Source organism: Lonchura striata, chromosome 1 (assembly GCF_046129695.1).
Source record: "Lonchura striata isolate bLonStr1 chromosome 1, bLonStr1.mat, whole genome shotgun sequence".
NCBI lineage: Eukaryota > Metazoa > Chordata > Aves > Passeriformes > Estrildidae > Lonchura > Lonchura striata.
In genome coordinates this window covers 84,888,623-84,908,064 of record NC_134603.1, presented here as the reverse complement: position 1 = coordinate 84,908,064, position 19,442 = coordinate 84,888,623, and the positions used below count along the sequence as shown (strand labels likewise).

Sequence of the window (19,442 nt, the reverse complement as noted above, 5' to 3'; positions counted from 1 at the left end):
CCACTTGTGCAGGAATATTAATGTATTTTAGGGGCAATGCATCTGCAGTGAGTAGAGCTCTTGGCAACAAGAAAGGTTCGATGGTTATGTAAAAGAACAATGCGAAGGCAAGAAAATGAGTATGTTATCAAAGGTAAAATAAAAATTTAGCTCTCAGACTGAAAATAAAAGCATTAATCAGGAGACTTGACTGACCTGTTGATGAGCACAGAGCTTTATTAAGTAAAGTCGTAGATATGTGTCAATCATAAATTGTTTATAGGACTTTATTTGTAGCTCTGAACCAAGTAAATCTTTCTTATTTTTTCAGAGTTGTTCAGCCACATCAACAGCAGATGTTTGAAGAAGATGACCTACCAGGAAGTGAAAATGAAGAGCAGCCTGGTCCATCTAAGAGGAAACGCCAGCCAAGTATGTCTGAAACAATGCCCCTGTACACTCTATGTAAAGAGGATTTAGAAAGTATGGATAAAGAGGTGAGCTTAACTAATTCTGACAGATTTTTAACATGGCGTATATTCTAACTTTCATTAAATTGCATGTATGTGAACTGACCTTGTATGCCACTATAGTAACTTTAAATAAAAGCCAGAGCAGACAAAAGTACAGCTCAGGCTAAAATGCAGTTATGTTCTGCAAAGCAGAAGGAATACTATGGTGTGTAAGTAGACCTCTAAAGTAGAAATTCATTTAAGAATAGCTTTTTCACATTAAACATGTTCTTGAATTTGCTCTGTGGATAGCTTTGCCATGTGTCACTTTAGAGTTGTTTTGCTTTGCTTTTTTTTTACAGTAAATCTCAAAATAATGTGGACAAAAATCAGTAGGATGGGATGGGAGAAGAGAGGTCTGCAGATGTAAAAGGCACAGACTGTATGGAAGACTGGGGAGACAAATGACAGCATGGGGCCTTATTATCCACAGACATGTAATTGCAATGTTGTTAATAGCTATAATTGTTTTGCAGGTGAAGGGAGCTTTCTGTTGCAGAGTGAGCTGCATGTCTTTTGTACAAAAGCACATTATTTGAAATTAATTGTGAACGTCTAGCTGCTCACTTTTCACTTAACATTCTATCCACTTTTTTCAAATGAGCCACCATCTTACATGATATTAAATGATATGTAGAAGAAAAATTACCTATCACTGTGCACCATGTTTTCATGAATTTATCCTCTGTATGACTTTAGTATAAAATCTAGTGACCCTGGAGCTTGAATTCATCTTCAGGCTTAGATACTTCTTTGGGATGGGGACAGGAGCATATAACTTGCAATGTTCTTAGCAGTAAGTTCATTCCAAGGTTCTATAAAAGGCTTTAAGCTATCTTCAGAAAATTTATTACAAGTATAAGAAGGGAACTGCATACTTCCCTTCTGCATATTTTGCTAAAGAGACTTTATATACAGTACAGGGTAAATTTGAGATGGACTTTGAGAAGAGCTTTAAGCTGGTATTCTGGGGAAATGTCCCATAACTTTCAACTGTTGTGATGATCTCCTTTGAATTTCAGGTGGCTTGAGGCTTTTAGCTTCACCTGGTAAACTTTACCTTGGAGTTGACAACTTCTGATTTCTGTTGCTTTTTGTTCTGCGGTATTTTGCCCATTTTATCTCAGACTTTCCAAGAAGTATTTTAGTATTTCTCCTTGTCATGAATCCATCTGTGCCTTCCATTTGTATTGTCAGTGATACCTAAAGACAATTGATGCTATGGGTCACCTTTATGATTTTATGTACTAACATTTTTTTCTAATCATGTTGCTTTTGAAAGATATTAATGAATTACTGATGCTGTGTGTGCACTGAGTCAAAAGGAAGTATGCATGTTTTTCAGACCCACTGCGTAAAGTATTTATCATTCTGTTTTTAAAGATGCTATTTAGAAACCTTGTAAAAAGTCTGACTCTTTTGGCAACATTGGTTTTGTGATTGATTGCTCTCTGCTGCTACATTTATAACTAAAGAATTTAAAGTTTTGCTACTTCTCCTACAAGTATAAACATCTTAAATTACAATGATTTGTTCTTAAATTATGCTTTTGCTTAAGCAGCATATTGTGCTTGGAAATTAGACTACATGAACTTCAGAAAACTTCAGAAAAAAAGCCCAAATTCCAGTGAGTCTTTTTTTTCACAGTTGGATTAGCTTTGGTTCCAGGAGTATGATTTGCGGTAAAAGTTGCTGCCAAAAGTTTTCCCTTCCATTAAGCCTCTGTTCCTTGGGCAGCTAAACCAGTAGTGGGGCTATGTTTGGGGTTGTTCAGTGCAGAGGCAGGGAAGGATTTTCTGGTATTTTAGCTTCCCAATATGATTTTATCAAGGATCAAATACTAGCACTGAGACATGGAGGAAGGGTGCACACAGGACATGCATCAGGGAGGTTGAACTGTACATGATAGTGCCAGCAAGTCATTGTCTCCTGGAAGCTGATTATAAAAGGCAAGGAAAACTTGGGACTGCTAGCATCGCCTTAGTAAAGGTGTTCACATAGACGCCAAGTAATTAAGCAGGATTTTATGGCATTGTGTGGATGTAGACTTAGGAGGTTTCTTAGGAAACAGAGATGATGTGTGGTAACGTAGTCTATAAAAGTTTAGTGGAGTGTACACAGTAGAGTCTGCCGTCAGGAACATTATCAAATAAAGTGAAAATAAGTTTAATAAGCCTCGCTAGTTGGGACCCAGTTAACTTTGGTCACACTGTGACTGTTTTAACTTCCAGAGAAAGGTGTTTGTCCCCACCTCATTCTTTATCAAAGCATGTTAAAAGTAAGAACCTTTCTGGAAGCAGATTGTCACTAAGAGATGTGAAATTTCTGCTTTTGCCACATAAATGCTTTTGCTTCATTTGCATGCATTCAAGTGGCTATGGCAGCCAAAAGAACTGCAGCTGACTGCAGACTACATGGTCAGAGTGAGGGAGTCTGTTCCAGTCACAGCAGTGATTTCTTGCTTCACTTCTCGGGTGCTCATGCTGAGGCTGTTTGGGTTAAGAGTATGTGTTTAAGGAGAGGGAAAGCAAGTGCCAGTGGGACTTGGCTGCAGTGTCAGCCACTCCAGGCTCAACTGCTGTATCTCTGCTCTTAGCCACTGTTGGTAATCATAAGACCCTGTGGCAAGCCAGCTGAGGGAGCTGGAAGGGACAGAAAAGACAATTTCCAGATTAATCTTCATTGTTTCCAGCTTCCTGAAATAACAATTGCTGCTGCATGATTGCTAGTGCTAGAAGCAGGCCGAAGATGGGAAGAGCTAGGAATAAGTGTGAAGGCAGAACTGCATTTAAAGCTTTAAAACTGCATCCTCAGTATTTTTACTGAATTCCTTCACAAATTCAGATAAGATCAAAAGGAGTCCTTTAGCTTTAGGGACTGGGATTTTTTAAAATTAAATAGGAAATGCAGGCATTCATATATACTGTTTCTATGGGTCTAATTAGCAATAAATAACTCCTTGCAGTTAACATGTAATGAAAATATTGCTTTTTCTGCAAAAATGTATGAAAGGCCACACAGCCCCAGGTAATACAGAATTTACATGTAGTTTATATGTGGGAGAGTTTTATTGGAAGTATCAAAATAGAAGCTCATAAAGAGAATTTAATTATTATATATATCCAAATTAAATTCCTTTCCTTCCTTAACCTATTTGAAAGTGTGTTTGTCACTTTTCCTAGTAAAAAATCTGTAGCTCTTCTGCTGTTCCATAGGGAAGAGCCACTGTGCATAAGCATCTCTTTAAATTTAATCTTGCGTAGATTTTTTTATCTTCTCCTGTTTTTTCCATTGTACTTGTGCTATGCATACCAAGTAAATCAAAGGAAATGAATGGCATTTCAGCTCTTGGGTTGCAGTTTAAGGTCACTTAGCTTTTTGTATCTTTTTCACTGCCAAAGATCTGGGAGATCAGATCCAATGGTAGCTTCCTTTCCCTCTGACATGGACTGTTAGAATTTTAGAACATTGGAAGCCCAAAAGTATTCAGTGTAATAGAATTGCCATTCAAAGGGCAATTGCCAAATCAGAGTAAGTGCATAAGGAATGTATCCCTACTTGGGAAATGTGCAGCCTCCTGGTGCTGCTGCCTCACAGTTGAGAGAATGTTTTTCCCTTTTTCTGTACTAACCTGACACAGGTGTGTTCCAGCTGATTGCTGCTGTTTGTCTCTGTTATGATACAGTAAAGGCAGCAGAATTAAATGCTACCAGTCAAATTAGCTTGTTTATAGTCACTTTTACAGGACTGGATAATTTTTTACTTCAAAATAACTGGCTATCTCCTACATAACCTGCAAAAGATCATTCCATAAAAAAGCTATTTATATAGAATTGTATCTAGTATTCTGTAATCTTCACCAAAGAAAAATCTTTCAAGAAATAATTTCCAATCAATTAAATGCAGTCAGTAACTAACTATAAGCCTCTTGTCCCTAATAGCTGTTCCAGGATGACTTTTGTTTTTTCAGGATCAATTCTATCATTTTACAGGGAAGTTATCTACTTTTGCTTTCATTTACTGTGTTGGAAAGTAACTGTAGCAGAAAGTAACTGGGCTGTCAGGTCTTCTTGTTCCCCCTTTAAGCAGCAACGGACTTGCTCACCTGCAGGAGCCTTTGTTACTTGCTTGGGGTGGGACTGTGTGGCATTGTCATCCTTTGCCAGGGGTAGGTGGAAGCTCCTGACCTTTCAGTCACTGCAATGTGTAGTTTACTGAGAAAAAAACAGAAAGTGGAATGAAGACTTCAATGAATTTTATTTGTTTTCAGAAATAAGATCTATTAACTAAAGCAAGTTGCACAAAGGAAGGGAACGACATTGGAACCACATGAAGACATACATGTGTCCTTCCATTCATAACTGATTGTCTCCGTACAGGATGCCATGTAGCTCTTGTTCCCAGAGGTTCGTGATCCCATGGATCATCTTGTGAGCCTATTTCTTCAGAACGGATTGCTAGTTCCTTTTTATTAGGGATCATTTTCTTCTAAATTTGTATTCCTAAATTATATTTGGAGAAAACCTTATGACTGGGATAGCATCATGCACAGTTACTTAGTTAAGGTGATCTAATCCTAACAGTGTTGTGTTCTATGTGTTATAAATAAGCTGTTTGTTTTTACCTACTAATTGCTTCTTGATGGACCTTGACTTTGTTTTTCTGTAGAATGTATTCTTCCTTCATAGGTATTTGTTGCAAATACAAAAGGTGATTTTTAGCCTCATGCATCATGCTAGCTTCTTTTAAAAATTTAGTCAGTTTTATATAATCTTAAAGATTTTCACTTTTTTAATAAATGTCCCTTTCATAATTACGTTGACGTTCTTGTGTATGATAAATTACTTCACCATGAAATAAGTAAACAAGGTCAAGAGTTTTTATTCCTCTCTTCGTTTTGGCTACAAACTATTCTCATCTGTTTTTTCTAGAGCAATGGTTGTCAGTACAGTCCTCTTACGGTATTTTTCAGGTCCTTTCTAATTCACCAGTCCATGGAAAGAGTAGAAATGCCTAGCAAGAATCTAAGATGCTCCATTTTATAAAATGTCAGAGATAAAGGAAAAAGAAATTACCCTGAGCTGAGCTCAAGATCCTGCTCTCAGTTGCTCATATCTCAGCTGCTGCTATATCCATGGTAACAGTATAAGGCAGACAGCCATAGGTCTTCATATATGTCAGTACTTTCAGGACCAGTCCTTGACAGGTGCCAGTAGGGGTTTCACCATTGGGAAGGAAGTTGAAAATGAATTTCCAGTAAGGCAGTAAGATTTAACAAGTTCAGTTAAGCAGAAAGATTTCTGTTTGTTTTGCAGTACCTTCTCATCCAGGAGGGCCCAGGATTACTAACATCCTGGAACAGGTGTGCACACATAGTTTACTAGCTGCCTGATGCTTAGGTTTTTGTATTTGTTACTGTGGTTTGGTCGTGGTGTTTGAGAGTAGCATCTATGTCTTGTCAAATGTCATTATCTCTGCCATCTAAGGTAAAATATTTTGCTGGTTGAAATTCCTCTCAGTTTGGGACTTGGGACAGGGGAAGTGAGGGATTGAATCTGATACCAGTCCAACCTCTAGCTTTCCCATCTCTCACTTCAGTTAGTGGAGCTGCAGAGATTCCTACCATCTGGTTGGGACATGTGGTCAGCAGCTGCAAAGTGACCACATTGCAGAGGTATGTTCTGTGCATGAGTGCATTTAAGTATACAGATTTTTTTTGAGTGGGAATTGCCTAATGAACTACTTTGGCATTAATTGTTCTGTTCTGTGGATTTGGGACGTATTCTGCAAATTATTTTCCTTTAATTGAGTTGTAATTTATATGCCATACACAAAAACTGAAATTGCAACATTCTGCTCTTACATAAGGCCACTTATGCTCTTACATTTTGTCACTCTGCATTTTGCTTTTATCTAAGCAAATTTATCCCTTAATTTCTGGTTTGTATTTCACATTAGTGACTGTACCATGCAGTGAATTAGGAGGGAGTGTTTTTCTCCTTCAAATTGTTGAAAACTATTATCTCAGTAAGTGGTTAGCCTCTTGGTTAGTTAAAAAGTACTAATTTAATGTGGAGGATGTGGTCTCCAGAGCAAATAATAGCTGCCTAGGCACCCTTGGACAATTATCTTCCACATTAATGGTTCTTTGAATTTCCACAACTACGTTTCTCATACAGATTTTCTTGTTTGACACCTTAGCATGTACTATGTCATAAACTGTGCAGATGCTAAATTTGGTTAGCTTCTTATAAATTGTACCTTTTTTTGAAGGAAAAAGAATAAGCCTGTGTATATGCTTCCTGTTAGTGATTATCATCCAGGTACCTTGGCCCTTGGAAGTGATGAGGTCTTGTTTTGCAGTTGTCCAACAACTTTCACTCTAACTGGACTTGTAAAAACAATTAAAAACTATTAGTGAAAGTACATGTACTGAAAAGTAAGAAAGGTAAACGTGCTGCTCTTCATCGAGACAGACTATTAGGAAAAGGATTTGCTAAAGCATCTTCTGATATAAGCAGACCTGAGGAGGCTGGTCTCAGTCCATTGGTGCTTCCTCATGCTGTTTCCTTATTGACAGCCCTATTGTCACCTTCCTTCACTTGCTGACTCTCACGACCCCACTGGCCCCCCATGCTCTCAACAGCTTTTTGTTCCACTGTGGAGTGCTTATTACCAAATGGCTTAACCCAGCAAGACTACATGTGCTGCTTGCCTTCTTTCACTGGGAGATGAATTTTCTGGAGAGAGATGGTGAGGGTGCAATGCTACGAATCAGGTTGCTGGTTTGTCTTCATGAACAAGTAAAGGCTGGCTCATGCACCAAGAAATGTGATGTGGTTTTTTAAGGAGTATAGGTTAAAGCAGTTGTATAAGAAGGAAAGTATATTTACTGCGGCTCCCCTGTTTTACAATTTTGACATTCACTGTTCTCTAATATGGTTAAATAATACAGAAGTAATTGAGCATTAAAGTTAAAGCAATTATTTCACCCATATCTCATCTGATTAGTAGAGAAAACTAGGTAAAGTTTTCCAATACGATTTTAATAGTTTGACCATGAGAATCAGAAGACTAGAATTAAGATACCGGTACAATGCATTGCAGAGATGGAAGATGAGCACTTAAAAGAAGCTGGCCATCAGTAATTTGTTTCTGCCTTGTTTTGCTTTGAAGATTTCATTTTCGACCAGAAAATGGAAACTAGTGGAAAAAGCAGCTGTTTTCCTGTTTTGTTTTTCTGCCTTTTGTTTTTCTTAAGAAAATCTATGCTGGTCATGCTTAAATTGTAAAACATCCTGACCAGAAACATTGAAACTCTGATTGTTATTCACCTAATAAAAAGAACACCAAAATATATGTAGTGTAGATAAGGCTACACATTAAACACATGTTCACCTATTTTTTTGGTTGGATATTTCTCTACAGACCATTAGTTGATGCACTAATTGCACAGAGCTGATTGGCTGCTAGTTTTGTTTAAGAGGGCATCATGGTTCAAGCTTGCTTAGCACTTTTTAGAAATGTTTGGAAAGAGGCTTTTTTATGTAATACCATGTTTTACAAGGAGACAACTCATTACCAAAATAGGAAAAGGATTTTTATCGAAGTTGATCTTATCTCAAGTAGGCAATCAGTTGTGGATCACTTCTGCTTTTCTGTACAGATTGCTTAGAAAATACTACTTAAACACAGTTTTTTTGGTGTACTTGTATGTCTTATTTTCATTTTAGAGTTATTTTTTTTTAATTTGTATGTCATGAGGAAATACGTGAAACACACAGTAACTTTTTGGCATTCAGATGACACATGCTATATCTGCATTTCATAGATGAAAATGGAGAGTACCTATATATGTAAGAATTAGTTTAATGGCAGTCATGACAAGTTGTTAATTAAAATATAATACTTTTGAGCAAAATGAATGGGATCAAACAAGTTTTTGGCTGGTCAGGCTGTTAAGGAGAAAATAAAAGAAAACATTTTAGAGAAACGCAGAATAGGCTGAGTAGGAAAGGTCCCACACGGATCATCAAGTCCAGCTCCTGGCCCTGCACAGCACCATCCCCAAGAGTCACACCTCATATTCAAGTGTGTTGTCCAAACACTCCTTGAACTCTGTCAAGCTTGGTCCTGTGACCACTTCCATGGGGAGACTGTTCCAGCACCCTGCCACCCTTTGCAGTGAACAACCAAAATATCCCATGACATGACTTCAAGCCATTCCCTCTTTTTTATTGAGACTTCACTTATATTATGCCTGCTTTATTCGTATGCTAAGTACAAATAGATATTAGTAATGGGCTGCACCAAGTGGACATCAACTAAAGAAGTAGCCATGCTTGCTTCAGCACTGACTTCTTTTTGAGGGATCTGATAAAACTCAAAGTAATCAGACTGATGGATTGTCAATAGAAAAACAGGGAAATTCAGGCAAAACTTAGTCCATGATTGGTCTGATTTACTTGTCAGCAAAGATCCATCTTATGTAGTCTTCATACTTTCCTGATTCAATCAAGAGTTGATTAAGATCCTCTGCCATTCCCCCAAAGGTGTTGACAAAATTGTTTCATTGTACGTTTGGGTTTTAGGTTTCTTATTCCATGCTGCTATCATTATGTTAAGCATAAAGTAAAAAATATTATGCAAATAAGGATAAATACTGAGCTCTGTGATACTGCAGATATGAAGTTTCTGACTTTTAAACTATACCTGATTTTATAGCAAATGTGTTATTCTAATGTTACTCCATATAAAATGGAAAGTAGTTCTATAGAGCTTCCATCTCTAGAATGTATATACAAGGTATTGGTTTATTCTATAGGGAAGAAGGCTTTTCCATACATTCTGTGAAGGTTTTTCAACCAACTCTGGTAGTACATAATGTCTCTGCCTGGGCTTAATAAGGAGAAGCTCAAAGCCTTTTTCAGCTGTTTGTTTACTCAACAAAATGGGATAAAACCTCTTTAAATAGAGTTCAATAACCTTATTTTAACATATAAGTCTACCTCCATATGCTAAATGAAATGCAGCTAGGCTGTCAACACTAATTGGCCAGAGTTAAAAATGAGTTGCGTGAGCCATGGTAAACAATTTGCAAGCTGATCCCTAACATAATTCTGAGCAGCTGCACATAGGGCCTGATTGAGCCTCATCAGGACTCTAACATGTTTTTACATTTAAATTTGAGCTGTTACTCTCCATGAGGTATATTTAAAGGTGTCTGCTCAAGTCCCAGTCTAAGTCTGAACTATTTTTCATAACTATTTTTTCTGTTTTATCAAGATCTTCTGATACTTGTATTTCAACATACAAAGAACTATAGAGCTGCAGTATAGCATAATGTATGTTAAATGCTATGAAGAATCTTTGCAAACATTTGCATAATGCTAGTCTGCTAGCAAATTTAATTTGTGATTGAAATTCCTGGCGATAAAAATGTAAGTCCATTTTGGTAGCACAAAGGCAGGGTTATTTCTACATACAGCGTTGAAGGACAGTTTAGTTTATGCTTTTTGATCAGCTGATCTTGATGAGTTATCATAAGGTGACTTAAGTGTTAAATTTAACTTATGCATAAATGCATTTGCTTGCTTCAGAGACATTTTCAAGAGAAAACATCTCTGCTTTGGTAGTCTTTTTTCTTTTAGGTGCCAGCTTCAGGCACACTGAATACAGCTACTCTGTGTGATAGTCCTTCCGCTCCTGTGTCAGCATCACTGTTTCCATTCCATGTACAACTTTAACAGAGGTTAGGAAAAGCTGTAAAACTTGAGCCCCCTACTGATATACAAAATTCTCTGCAGCAGTGAGTTGCAAAATGAATAATTACCCAGATGGCTGTGCTGCAGTAGCTTTTTCATGTCTACAGTAGTGGCATTAATTTGAGATCTTGAGAGAACACCATTGTTACTCTGTATTGTTTTAGAGTTTGTATATGAGCTTGCACTTTCCAATTGCCATGGGTCACAGACAGTTCTGGACAATATTCCCTGGTACTCCTTGTAGTAAATATGATGATACTGCTTTCTCAGAGATGAACACAGACAGCTGCTTATCCCAGATATTTCAATGCTTCAACATCAAACTTGCTTCATCCCAGAGGTATTGAGGACTGACTGTAGCTATCATACCATGATACAGAGATCATATCAGAACCTGCATGGTATTCAATCACCTTAATATTGAGCTTGTTGTAGAACAGACCACTCTTCAGCTGCTGGGCTTATCTTTCACTGTACTATGGATTGCTTCTTGACATTCCTCCCCCTTCCACAGCCCCCTAAATATCCTAGGCTAGCCCAGAGATCCAAGGCTGTGAGGGGAGGAATATCAGGAGATGGCAAAGATTTCCAAAAGAGGCTCTTACCCCAATATATGTTGGTTCAGCTCTCTTTATTCTGTGATGTCCATGTGGAGAGCAGGGAAAAAGAGGACAAAAAGGAAATGGCAGGGGTTTATCTAGACTTTGGACAGGGTGGGCTTCCCTGGCTCTCTGCCAACCGTGTTGGGGTAGGAAGGAGGGGTCCAGGTTTATCTTGATCAGAGTCACAGGGTCCCGGAGAAGGGGAAATAGAGTGCCCATGAGCTCACTGTAACACTTTCTTTTGTTTTTTCATTAACTTACTTCATGCCTAATTCTTGCTGTTGAGTAGGCTTGCTGTGCAGGGTGCTTCCACATACAGTGCTCATATTTCAGCATTACTTCACTTAAAAGCTACGTGCTTGTCTGTACAGAGTTGAGCAGTCCAATTGCCCAGTTCAGTAGAAACTGTTTCAAAACTGCTCTGCCTTCACTCTCTTAAATTTCTCATAAAACCAGAAATTGTTTTCTCCAATACTTATTATTTGAGGTGGTTTTGTTAGCTTGAGCACATTAATAACTATCTCTTGGTTCTTGTAATAATAAAACCAAGCTAATCAGGCTTATTGAAGAGGGAAGTTCACTGATAAATAATGCTTCATGAAGCCAGCTGATGTCTGCCAGTGCTAAGTTAAAATTAGCAAATAAAGGCAGATCCAAGCTGGCTTACCCATCTTTAGGGGTGGGTTTGTTCATAGTATGTGTGAATAAATCTATACTGAACACAGATATTAGTGTTTTTATAGCAGTGATTTTGAGCTAGTATGCCCTATTGTGTCCCAGGTGCTCTACAAATCGATAGTTTGAGTTCCTTTGTAGCTGTGATAACTGCAGAAAGCTTTTGCATGCAGGTGAATGAAAGCAGTTTTATGTCTGTCTTTTGTTCTCACCATAATGTTTTCAATTTCACTTAGACTATGACTTCTGAACAGCTTTATATCCTGCTGAACAAGAAGTAAAGGAGTTCAACATCTGAAAAGGAAAAAAACCCTTATTTTTCTCTGAAATATGTATGTAGTGATGAATATTCAGCCTCTCTAAGCAAAAGGTATGCTTTCAGTTAACCTTGGGATGGTGAAACCCAGCACTGTGCTAAGAGAGAATATTGTTAAAATGTGATAACAAGGATTCATTGAGAGAAAGCTTTGAAAGGTGAGATACAAAAAATGGGGGGGTGGTGTGCACATTATATCAGCAACTCTTTTTATGCTTTTATGTATCTTCTTTTTAGGGTGAGGATTGCATGGGTTCTTATATCTTCTGAAGTAAAGTCCATAATTATGGCTGTTGTTCTTCAACGTTTTCTGATCATGACTGTGCAATATGGGGCTGCATTTCTGGTTGCAGCATTTCAGAAGTTTAGTATTTGCCTCTGAGCTGAAGCACATTAGCACCCCAAAGGTAGTTTAAATGATCTGTAATTCAGGTTGAAGTGTTTGGAAATTAGTTCAAATCAAGTTTCCTCCCACTCTTTGTTTTTTCATTGTAATAGAATAACCAAATGGGTTAAGCCCTAAATGCTTCTCAGCAGTTTTCAAGGATAATGTGCTAAGTGTATTTGTAGGTTGGCTACACTATTAACTAATGCCTTTGAGGATGACTTGAAAGAGAATATGTAGATTAGTGTCCTAGTACTTCTTTCATAAAAGCTGAGATTTTCTGTTTAGAAATGCAGGCTGTAAAAACCTGGATCATGTCTCATATTAGGAAAAAAAAAATGCTATTTTAAATTCCATCCACCAGTTCCACAGGCATTTCCAGATAAAATAGTGAGTATATATTGAGAATTGTCCCATTCTCTTTCAAAAACTATTTGGGGTGTCCATGCCTATTCAGACCTGCCTCTCTGCATCAGAAAGAAACTCATCAGCTGGGCCAGAGCTCAAGTGAGTTTTAGCAGTAGATGACACTTTGCCTAGCTAGGTGCCTAGGAATCCCATTGCTTACTAGGTTTGGGCCATCAGTATGCTGTCCTCTACAAAATGCTCATGCAGGGGATCACTCCAATAGATGTGTTTAGCATCCATAGATTCTTTTGTGGTTTTAAGTTAAACTGCATGAGAGCAGATACTGTCAATAGGTCACTTGATGGTATTTTGGTGTTCAAAAATAGTTGTAAAATGAAGTTTATGTCCAGAAAAGGCTTGCTCTGAAGGACTGATTAGAAACAGTACAAGGGGACTAAATATTTTTGTGCTTAATTATTTTTACTCGAATTGCTATGTCTTTATATAACCTAAATAATATAAAACCAGGTTAGGAGCTCAGAAATTGTGTAATTCCTTGATAGTAACATACTGCTATCATGCTGCCCTCAGCACTTCATTAGCAGCTTCGGACTGATATTTCCCCTTGGCAGTGAAGTGTCGGAAAAGATCACTCAGAGTCTAGGCTCTGTGCCCACTTAAATTGCCATGTGTCATTTTTAATAGAATGTTAGAATTTCTAACCTAATATGTCAGTGGTGTTTTATGACCATATTTAAACAATTTGTGCAACTGTTTTTTCATTAGCAAATTAGATTAATATATTTTTATAGAAATCTAGATTGTGCATGTGTCTTGCTAAATCTCTAGGAATAAGAAGAAAGTTACGACAACTTCTGGTAAAACTGTGCTTCGGTTAATAGCGAGACTGATAGTTCTTAGAGTCTTGCAAAATTACAAGACAAAGCTGTTCTTTGCTGTGTATCAGCAAAGCATATTTTCTACTTTAAAGAAAAGGTAGCTTTGACAACAAAAAGTATGATACTGTCTTGTTTTAAAACAGGTGAGCAGTACAGCTGTAGGCTGCTTCAGCTTTTTAACCTGTTGCTATAAATTTTTGCAAGATGAGAGCTGTAGGGACACATGCATGCAGTGAGCTGAAATCCCTGAAATGTCCACCTGTGTTAAACAAAAAGTGATACTTCTAGTCTTTCCCAAGCTTTTTTTGTTTGCTGGAAAAAGACTACAGTGGTGTTAATCTTTGATCATCTTACACACTTGATAGTTTCCATGAATTAAGGTATACCAAAGATGTATTTTTATAATTTTCTCTTTGTTCCTTTCTCTTCCCTCTAGGAGTTTATGTACATTAGTATTCTGTTCGTATAGCATCAACAGACTCTCTAGGTATTCTAGTCTCTGGATATTTAGATAGTGCTCATTTCTGCAAAAAGCTCTAACAGAGCTCTAAAAGCTCTGTTTAAAGCTCTAACAGAATTTGAGTGCAACAGACTATCACCTGGGGACTCACTAACTGCGTCATTTCTTTAAGGTGAAGGTTTGCCTAAAGTGAAATTTTGGAACACTTTAGGCAAGGACACTTGGTAATATGTAGCACTTGAGCATGCAGCTTGAGTTTCTGTTCAATTGTGGGGTTTTTTTTTTTGTTTTGTTTTTTAAGACTTGAAGGTAGAGGTAAACTTGAAAGATCGCCCAGTGACACATATTTTACTCTTCAGAAGAGAATTTGCTGATAATACCAATCAGTTCATTAGATTATGAAATTCTGTATTGGTCATAAAAGGCGTATGGTAATACTTTAACATAACTTCTCCAGGCCATTGGTCTGTTCCAGTCTTCTGCTACTGAGATTGTGGCTACACATTTAATGGAAATCCTTCTCCAAAGTCTCTTTGCAGCTGCTTTTTCCCACTGTGGTGTACTGTTACTGCTTGTGTGTTTGTGTAGGCCTAAAATGAAGTGGGACAGGGAAGTAGTGTAGCTAAGCGAAACCCAGCTTAAAGCAGTTGAAGGTCACTAAGTTGCTGCTGTCTCTGAGATGTCACAGAACGAGCAAGGAGATTAAAAAAAAGCTTTTTCTGACCAGCTTTGGTTTCAACAGGATGCATTTTAATTTACATGTAGTCATCCAGGGCATACAAGTCTATCTCTAACTTCATTATATGGGAAAGAAATCTCATAAAAGCTTTTTTCTAAGGTTTGGTAATATTCCTTAAACTGTTTAGAGCAATTGTTTCTCAATATACCAAAATAGATATTATAACACTGGCAGCTTTGATATTCTAACCTGAAGTATGCCTTTATCAAAATCAAGATAGGACAAACATAGTTCTCAGTGCATGGAGATTTAAATAGAGGAAGAGTGCTTCTTCTGTTTAATCATGAACAAGACTAGTCATTTCTGATATTTCTGATTCATCTGTTGCTCTGATGAGTGGATGGTAATTGTGGAAGTGAACAGTGAAATCAAATCTGCCTTGAAAGTGTTTGAGACAGAGGGGTATTGGACACTTGCATAAATGTATTGTGTGACTCTAAAAACTGAGTCAGGAAATTGAAAGGAGAAAAAAGTGCTCTAATCTAATGCTAAAGAAAAAAAAAGCAGATGAGACAGAATGTGAAAGACAAGTTCTTCTGAGGTTACTCAGAAGAAATGGGACTGAGTTACATCACACAGTCTCCCTTAAATTTTATGTACTGAGGGACAACTTAGCCTAATTCACACAGCTTGTTCTTCCAGTGACATCTTAGTATAAGAAATTTTTTTGTTTCAAAGTGACTTAAATTCAGCCCAAATTTCTTATAGACTGTGTCTATTGTAGGAAAGTTTAATTGCTCACATGTATTATGCCCTAATATCACTTCTCAAAAGCATGGTGAAATACTTGCTAGCTTTTTTGGAGACATGGGTGGTAATGTCTTGCTCCTCAGTTAACTGTATCTAAACATTTGGCTGGTAGGAATAAACATAAAAAATCTTTTCAGTTCATTGAGGAAAAAAGTGAAAAGTTTTCATATACGGTAGAAAAAATTAGGATCAAAACTAAGTTAATAATTATTAGACTTCCCCAAATTTAGAAAAAAATTTGTGATGTCAAACTAAGTGGATTCTTTTCTGTGCAGTAAGGTCATGGTGCGAGCCACAGTTGCTTATAGCTATGAGTGACGTGAAAAATCATTTGCTGCTCAGGAGGCAGTGTTCTGTTCCCTGTGTCAGCAGAGGATTGCTTCCCTGCAAAGAACCCCAGGACAAACCTCTTTTAACTGCTTGCTTTTTTGCCCTACCTAAGGCTAGAACTTTTCATAAATAATGGTCAGTAACAGATTAAAAATACATTCTTTCTCTGAAGGGTAGCTGTAGATCGTGCTCTTACTCACTGGCCCTTAATTTACATTTTTGGAACCTTTTCTGGAATTTTGGCATGGATCTTTTCAGTAGTCTAGATTGATGATTAATTGCATTTTGCAGCCACAGAGCTCCTATGTATGCTAGGATGTCATTCTTTCAGAAATGCTGCAACCAAAGGAACAGAGGGCTTCACATTCGCTGCCTCCAGTGGGCTCAGGCTGTCTCCTCTCCATCCCAGCCCTAAGCTGATGGGCAGGGAAGGTGGAATTGAAATGCTGTTCTTGTTTTCAAGTGGTTCTAGTTGAGTCTGGCCTCCTGGGTAGGTGAATAACTGTATTCTGGCCGCACAGGTTTTTTTGGGTTTTTTTTTAATCTTAGACATCACCCTTTGAAAAAAAAATTGCAATGAAGATTTACAGGCCTATTGCTATTTAACAATCTTTTGGCAGAGGATTTCTTTTGAAAACAGAATAAAGGAAAGGAAGATTAGAGTTATGGATGGCTTTATAATCGGGAAAAAGACAGTTTTCAGGCTCCAGTGATGTCCCTGACTCAGAAAGGCTTTGGATAAATGATTGTATTATCTCCCTTGAGACATTTTCTCTTTAGAGTCTTTGAATTAAAAAATTGTTAATATTAAAATCAGTAACTTCTAGTCCATATGAATTTAATTTAAATTTCACAAATTAGTAGTTAGGAATGGGCTTTTTCCTCTTTCCAGCATCAGTGAAGTGTTACCAATTTAATGAAAGACAGCAATTTTCATTATACTAATAATCAGAGAATCATAAAATGGTTTGGAATGGAAGTGACTTAGGTCATCTTGTTCCAGCCCCCCTGCCATGGGACACAGATCATCTTGTTCCAACTTCCCCTGCCATGGCCAGGAGCACCTTCCATTAGATCAAGTTGTGCTGAGCCCCATCCAGCCTGGCCTTGAACACTTCCAGGGGATATGGCATCCACAGTTTCTCTGGGCTGTTCCAGCAATTCACCATCCTCACACGGAAGAATTCCTCCTCATAGCCAATCTAAATCTGTCCTCTTTCAGCTGAAAACCATTCCCCTTGTTCCATAACAAAATTTATGTTTCAGAAAGACTTTGGAATCCATAAGTCAGCACTTGAGGCACCCTAATTATCAAGGAAGGATTGCGCTTTGTGCTTCTTTTAGCAGTTCCACATATTTGTTCTAGACATCTTATGAATGTTTATGAGATTTCCACTCAAATCTAGACATTGCTCTCAAGGTGGGAAACTCAAAGTTTTAAATGACATTCTTTGAAGAATCAATTCCATTCAATCATAAACAAGGATACAGGATTGTTATTAGTGCTTTCTAATGACAATATTGGTATGCAATCTCTAAGTGACATTTTATTTCATTCTAATCAAAGTACTAATTGCAGGAGTGAAGCCCAAATATAGTGAATTGTGCAGCTGTAGTTGCAGTTACCTTGCCTTTTCAATTGCAAAGAGTAAGTGGTCACATTATCTGAGGCAGTGGGTTTTGGTTTTTTCTCTTCAGAACAGCATTGTAGGAGCACAGTCTATTGCCCAGGGCTGCAGTTAAATTGTGATGGCATTGTAGCCAGTGCTGTCAGCAGCACTGGGAACTCCAGCTATGGGGGCTGCACTGCCACTTCATTTCTCATCAGGGTCCCTGTGCAGCCTCAAGGGATTGCAGCGGGGCTCCTTGTAAGTAAATTCCACACATGATGCTTTTAAATTGCTGGTTTTCAAGTTTGAGCATAGAAACTATGCTCAGTATCGAGCCAAGGCTTTTTCTTCTCGCATAATTGCTTTTCATCCTGAAACTTGAAGGTTATTACCAGGAGCTGCTAATATTTCTATGTGCAGTTTAATAACAGTAGGTGAAAATAATTCCAGTCCATGAGTGGCACAAGTTACAGGTTTGGTTTTGCTCTCATTCTAAAGACCTGACTTTGAATATAAGTGAGAAATCTGTTTACTGCCTAAACTAAAAAAAGCTACCTGTGGTTAGTGCCCTTTCATAGAGGAAAAAGGCAATCACCTCCCACTCAAAAATATACCATAAAGTATTTAGAAAAGCAAAATGTATTTTAAATTATACTTTTTGAGCATGAAGATCTCTTATTCTGGAACTTCAGCTGCTGAGGAACAAAGCAGTAATATCTTTAATTAATACTTTTCTATTACAAAAAGACAGTAATATGTTGTAATGTTTCTTTAATTGCAAATGAAGAAGCTACTGGTAAATGTCATTGTGGATGTCTTTTTTGTTGAAAGGTAGAGACAAAAAGTGATTATGAACATAAATACAGTAAGTGATAAAAATTGCAAAGAAAACCACATTCCCTTATTTTGAAGCTATTTGGATATTCTGAAAGCTTTTCATAAAACCATTTTACACTGTTGAAACCAGATTCTTTGTTGAATTTATTCACAGTGTAAGTAACTAGTAGTCTGTGATCATTAATACAAATTCACTTGACTTCAGGTATTTTTTCTTATTCTAGGAAAGGTTTGTTTTGTTTTGGAATTTCAATTGAATTTTCAATTTCCATCTTTAAGTACTTCTCTGTTTCTTTACACTTTGATTTTGCTTTTTTGCTGTTTGACTTCACTTGAAATTAAGATTATTTTATAGATATATTGTTAAACTCAGCCATTTTATCATGCGTACAATGGAACACATATATGTTACAGCTGTGTTCAGTAGAAGATAGCATTCAAATAGGCAACTATCACAGAAAATTTACTCTGACCGATAAAGTTGCATAATTAGCACCTGATCTTACTAAAGTTTGACATTTGGTTCACATCTGTATTATGCTGGTTTAGTACAGAATCCAGTGGGATTTGAAATTAAGAGACTGCCCATGAAAGTTAAGTTGCTTTCTGCCTCCTGCTCATGCAGGGGCTCTGTCAGTCCTGTCATGGCCTTTCACTCTTCCTTGCCAAATTGTGCTTCTTTTGTGTCAAGCAGTTAAACTTTCCAAGTCAGTTGCACAAATATCAGTTCTTCTGTCCCTCTCTTGATAAACCTTTGCTTGCTTTACCAAATGCCTGGTGTACACTTTGAAGAGCTTGAGGAAAGAGAGGACAAGCATTTGTGATTGTGCCACAATAATTATTTGTCAAGTGATTGTGCTTGCTGTCTAGAGAGTGCTGTTGGGTGACCTCTTGCAAGCTGGGCTATGGAAATATAACTGCACCTGCTTTAGAGTTATGAGTGCTGTATTCATTCCTACAAATTACTTTATAGTGTGGAGCTAATAAAATTCTACATTTATTTTGCTGCAGACAGAGCAGTTTTGTTTTCACACCTCTGGCCTGGAAGGTTTGCAAGTTCAGTGTGCAGCTCCAGAAGGATGGAGCCAGCACTCTCTCTAGTTTGATTTACAATCTAATACTGCCATTCACTGTTAATTTCACATGCTCAGAAGTGCTGCTTAGTTAATAATTTTCAGTGTCCCTTTTCCTACCTCTGGCTTCTCATTTTGCTGCTCTTTGAAAGTTTCTAAAATA

At 37.5% G+C, this 19,442-nt stretch overlaps 1 protein-coding gene across 3 annotated transcripts in view; it reads left to right on the top strand.

The window, feature by feature from the left end:
• CTDP1 (CTD phosphatase subunit 1) overlaps positions 1-19,442 on the top strand; it is a 95,746-nt gene that overhangs the window by 44,243 nt on the left and 32,061 nt on the right. Inside the window, exons 11-13 of one of the 3 annotated variants that reach the window (XR_004147804.2) lie at positions 311-476; positions 6,090-6,165; positions 11,769-11,902. Coding sequence is in view for 1 of the 3 variants with exons in the window: in XM_021553400.2 (XP_021409075.1) it covers positions 311-476 (166 nt within the window). In the remaining 2 variants the exon portion in view is untranslated. The remainder of the gene's footprint in view (positions 1-310; positions 477-6,089; positions 6,166-11,768; positions 11,903-19,442) is intronic. The other 2 variants (XR_002467572.3, XM_021553400.2) reach the window with 2 other exon arrangements.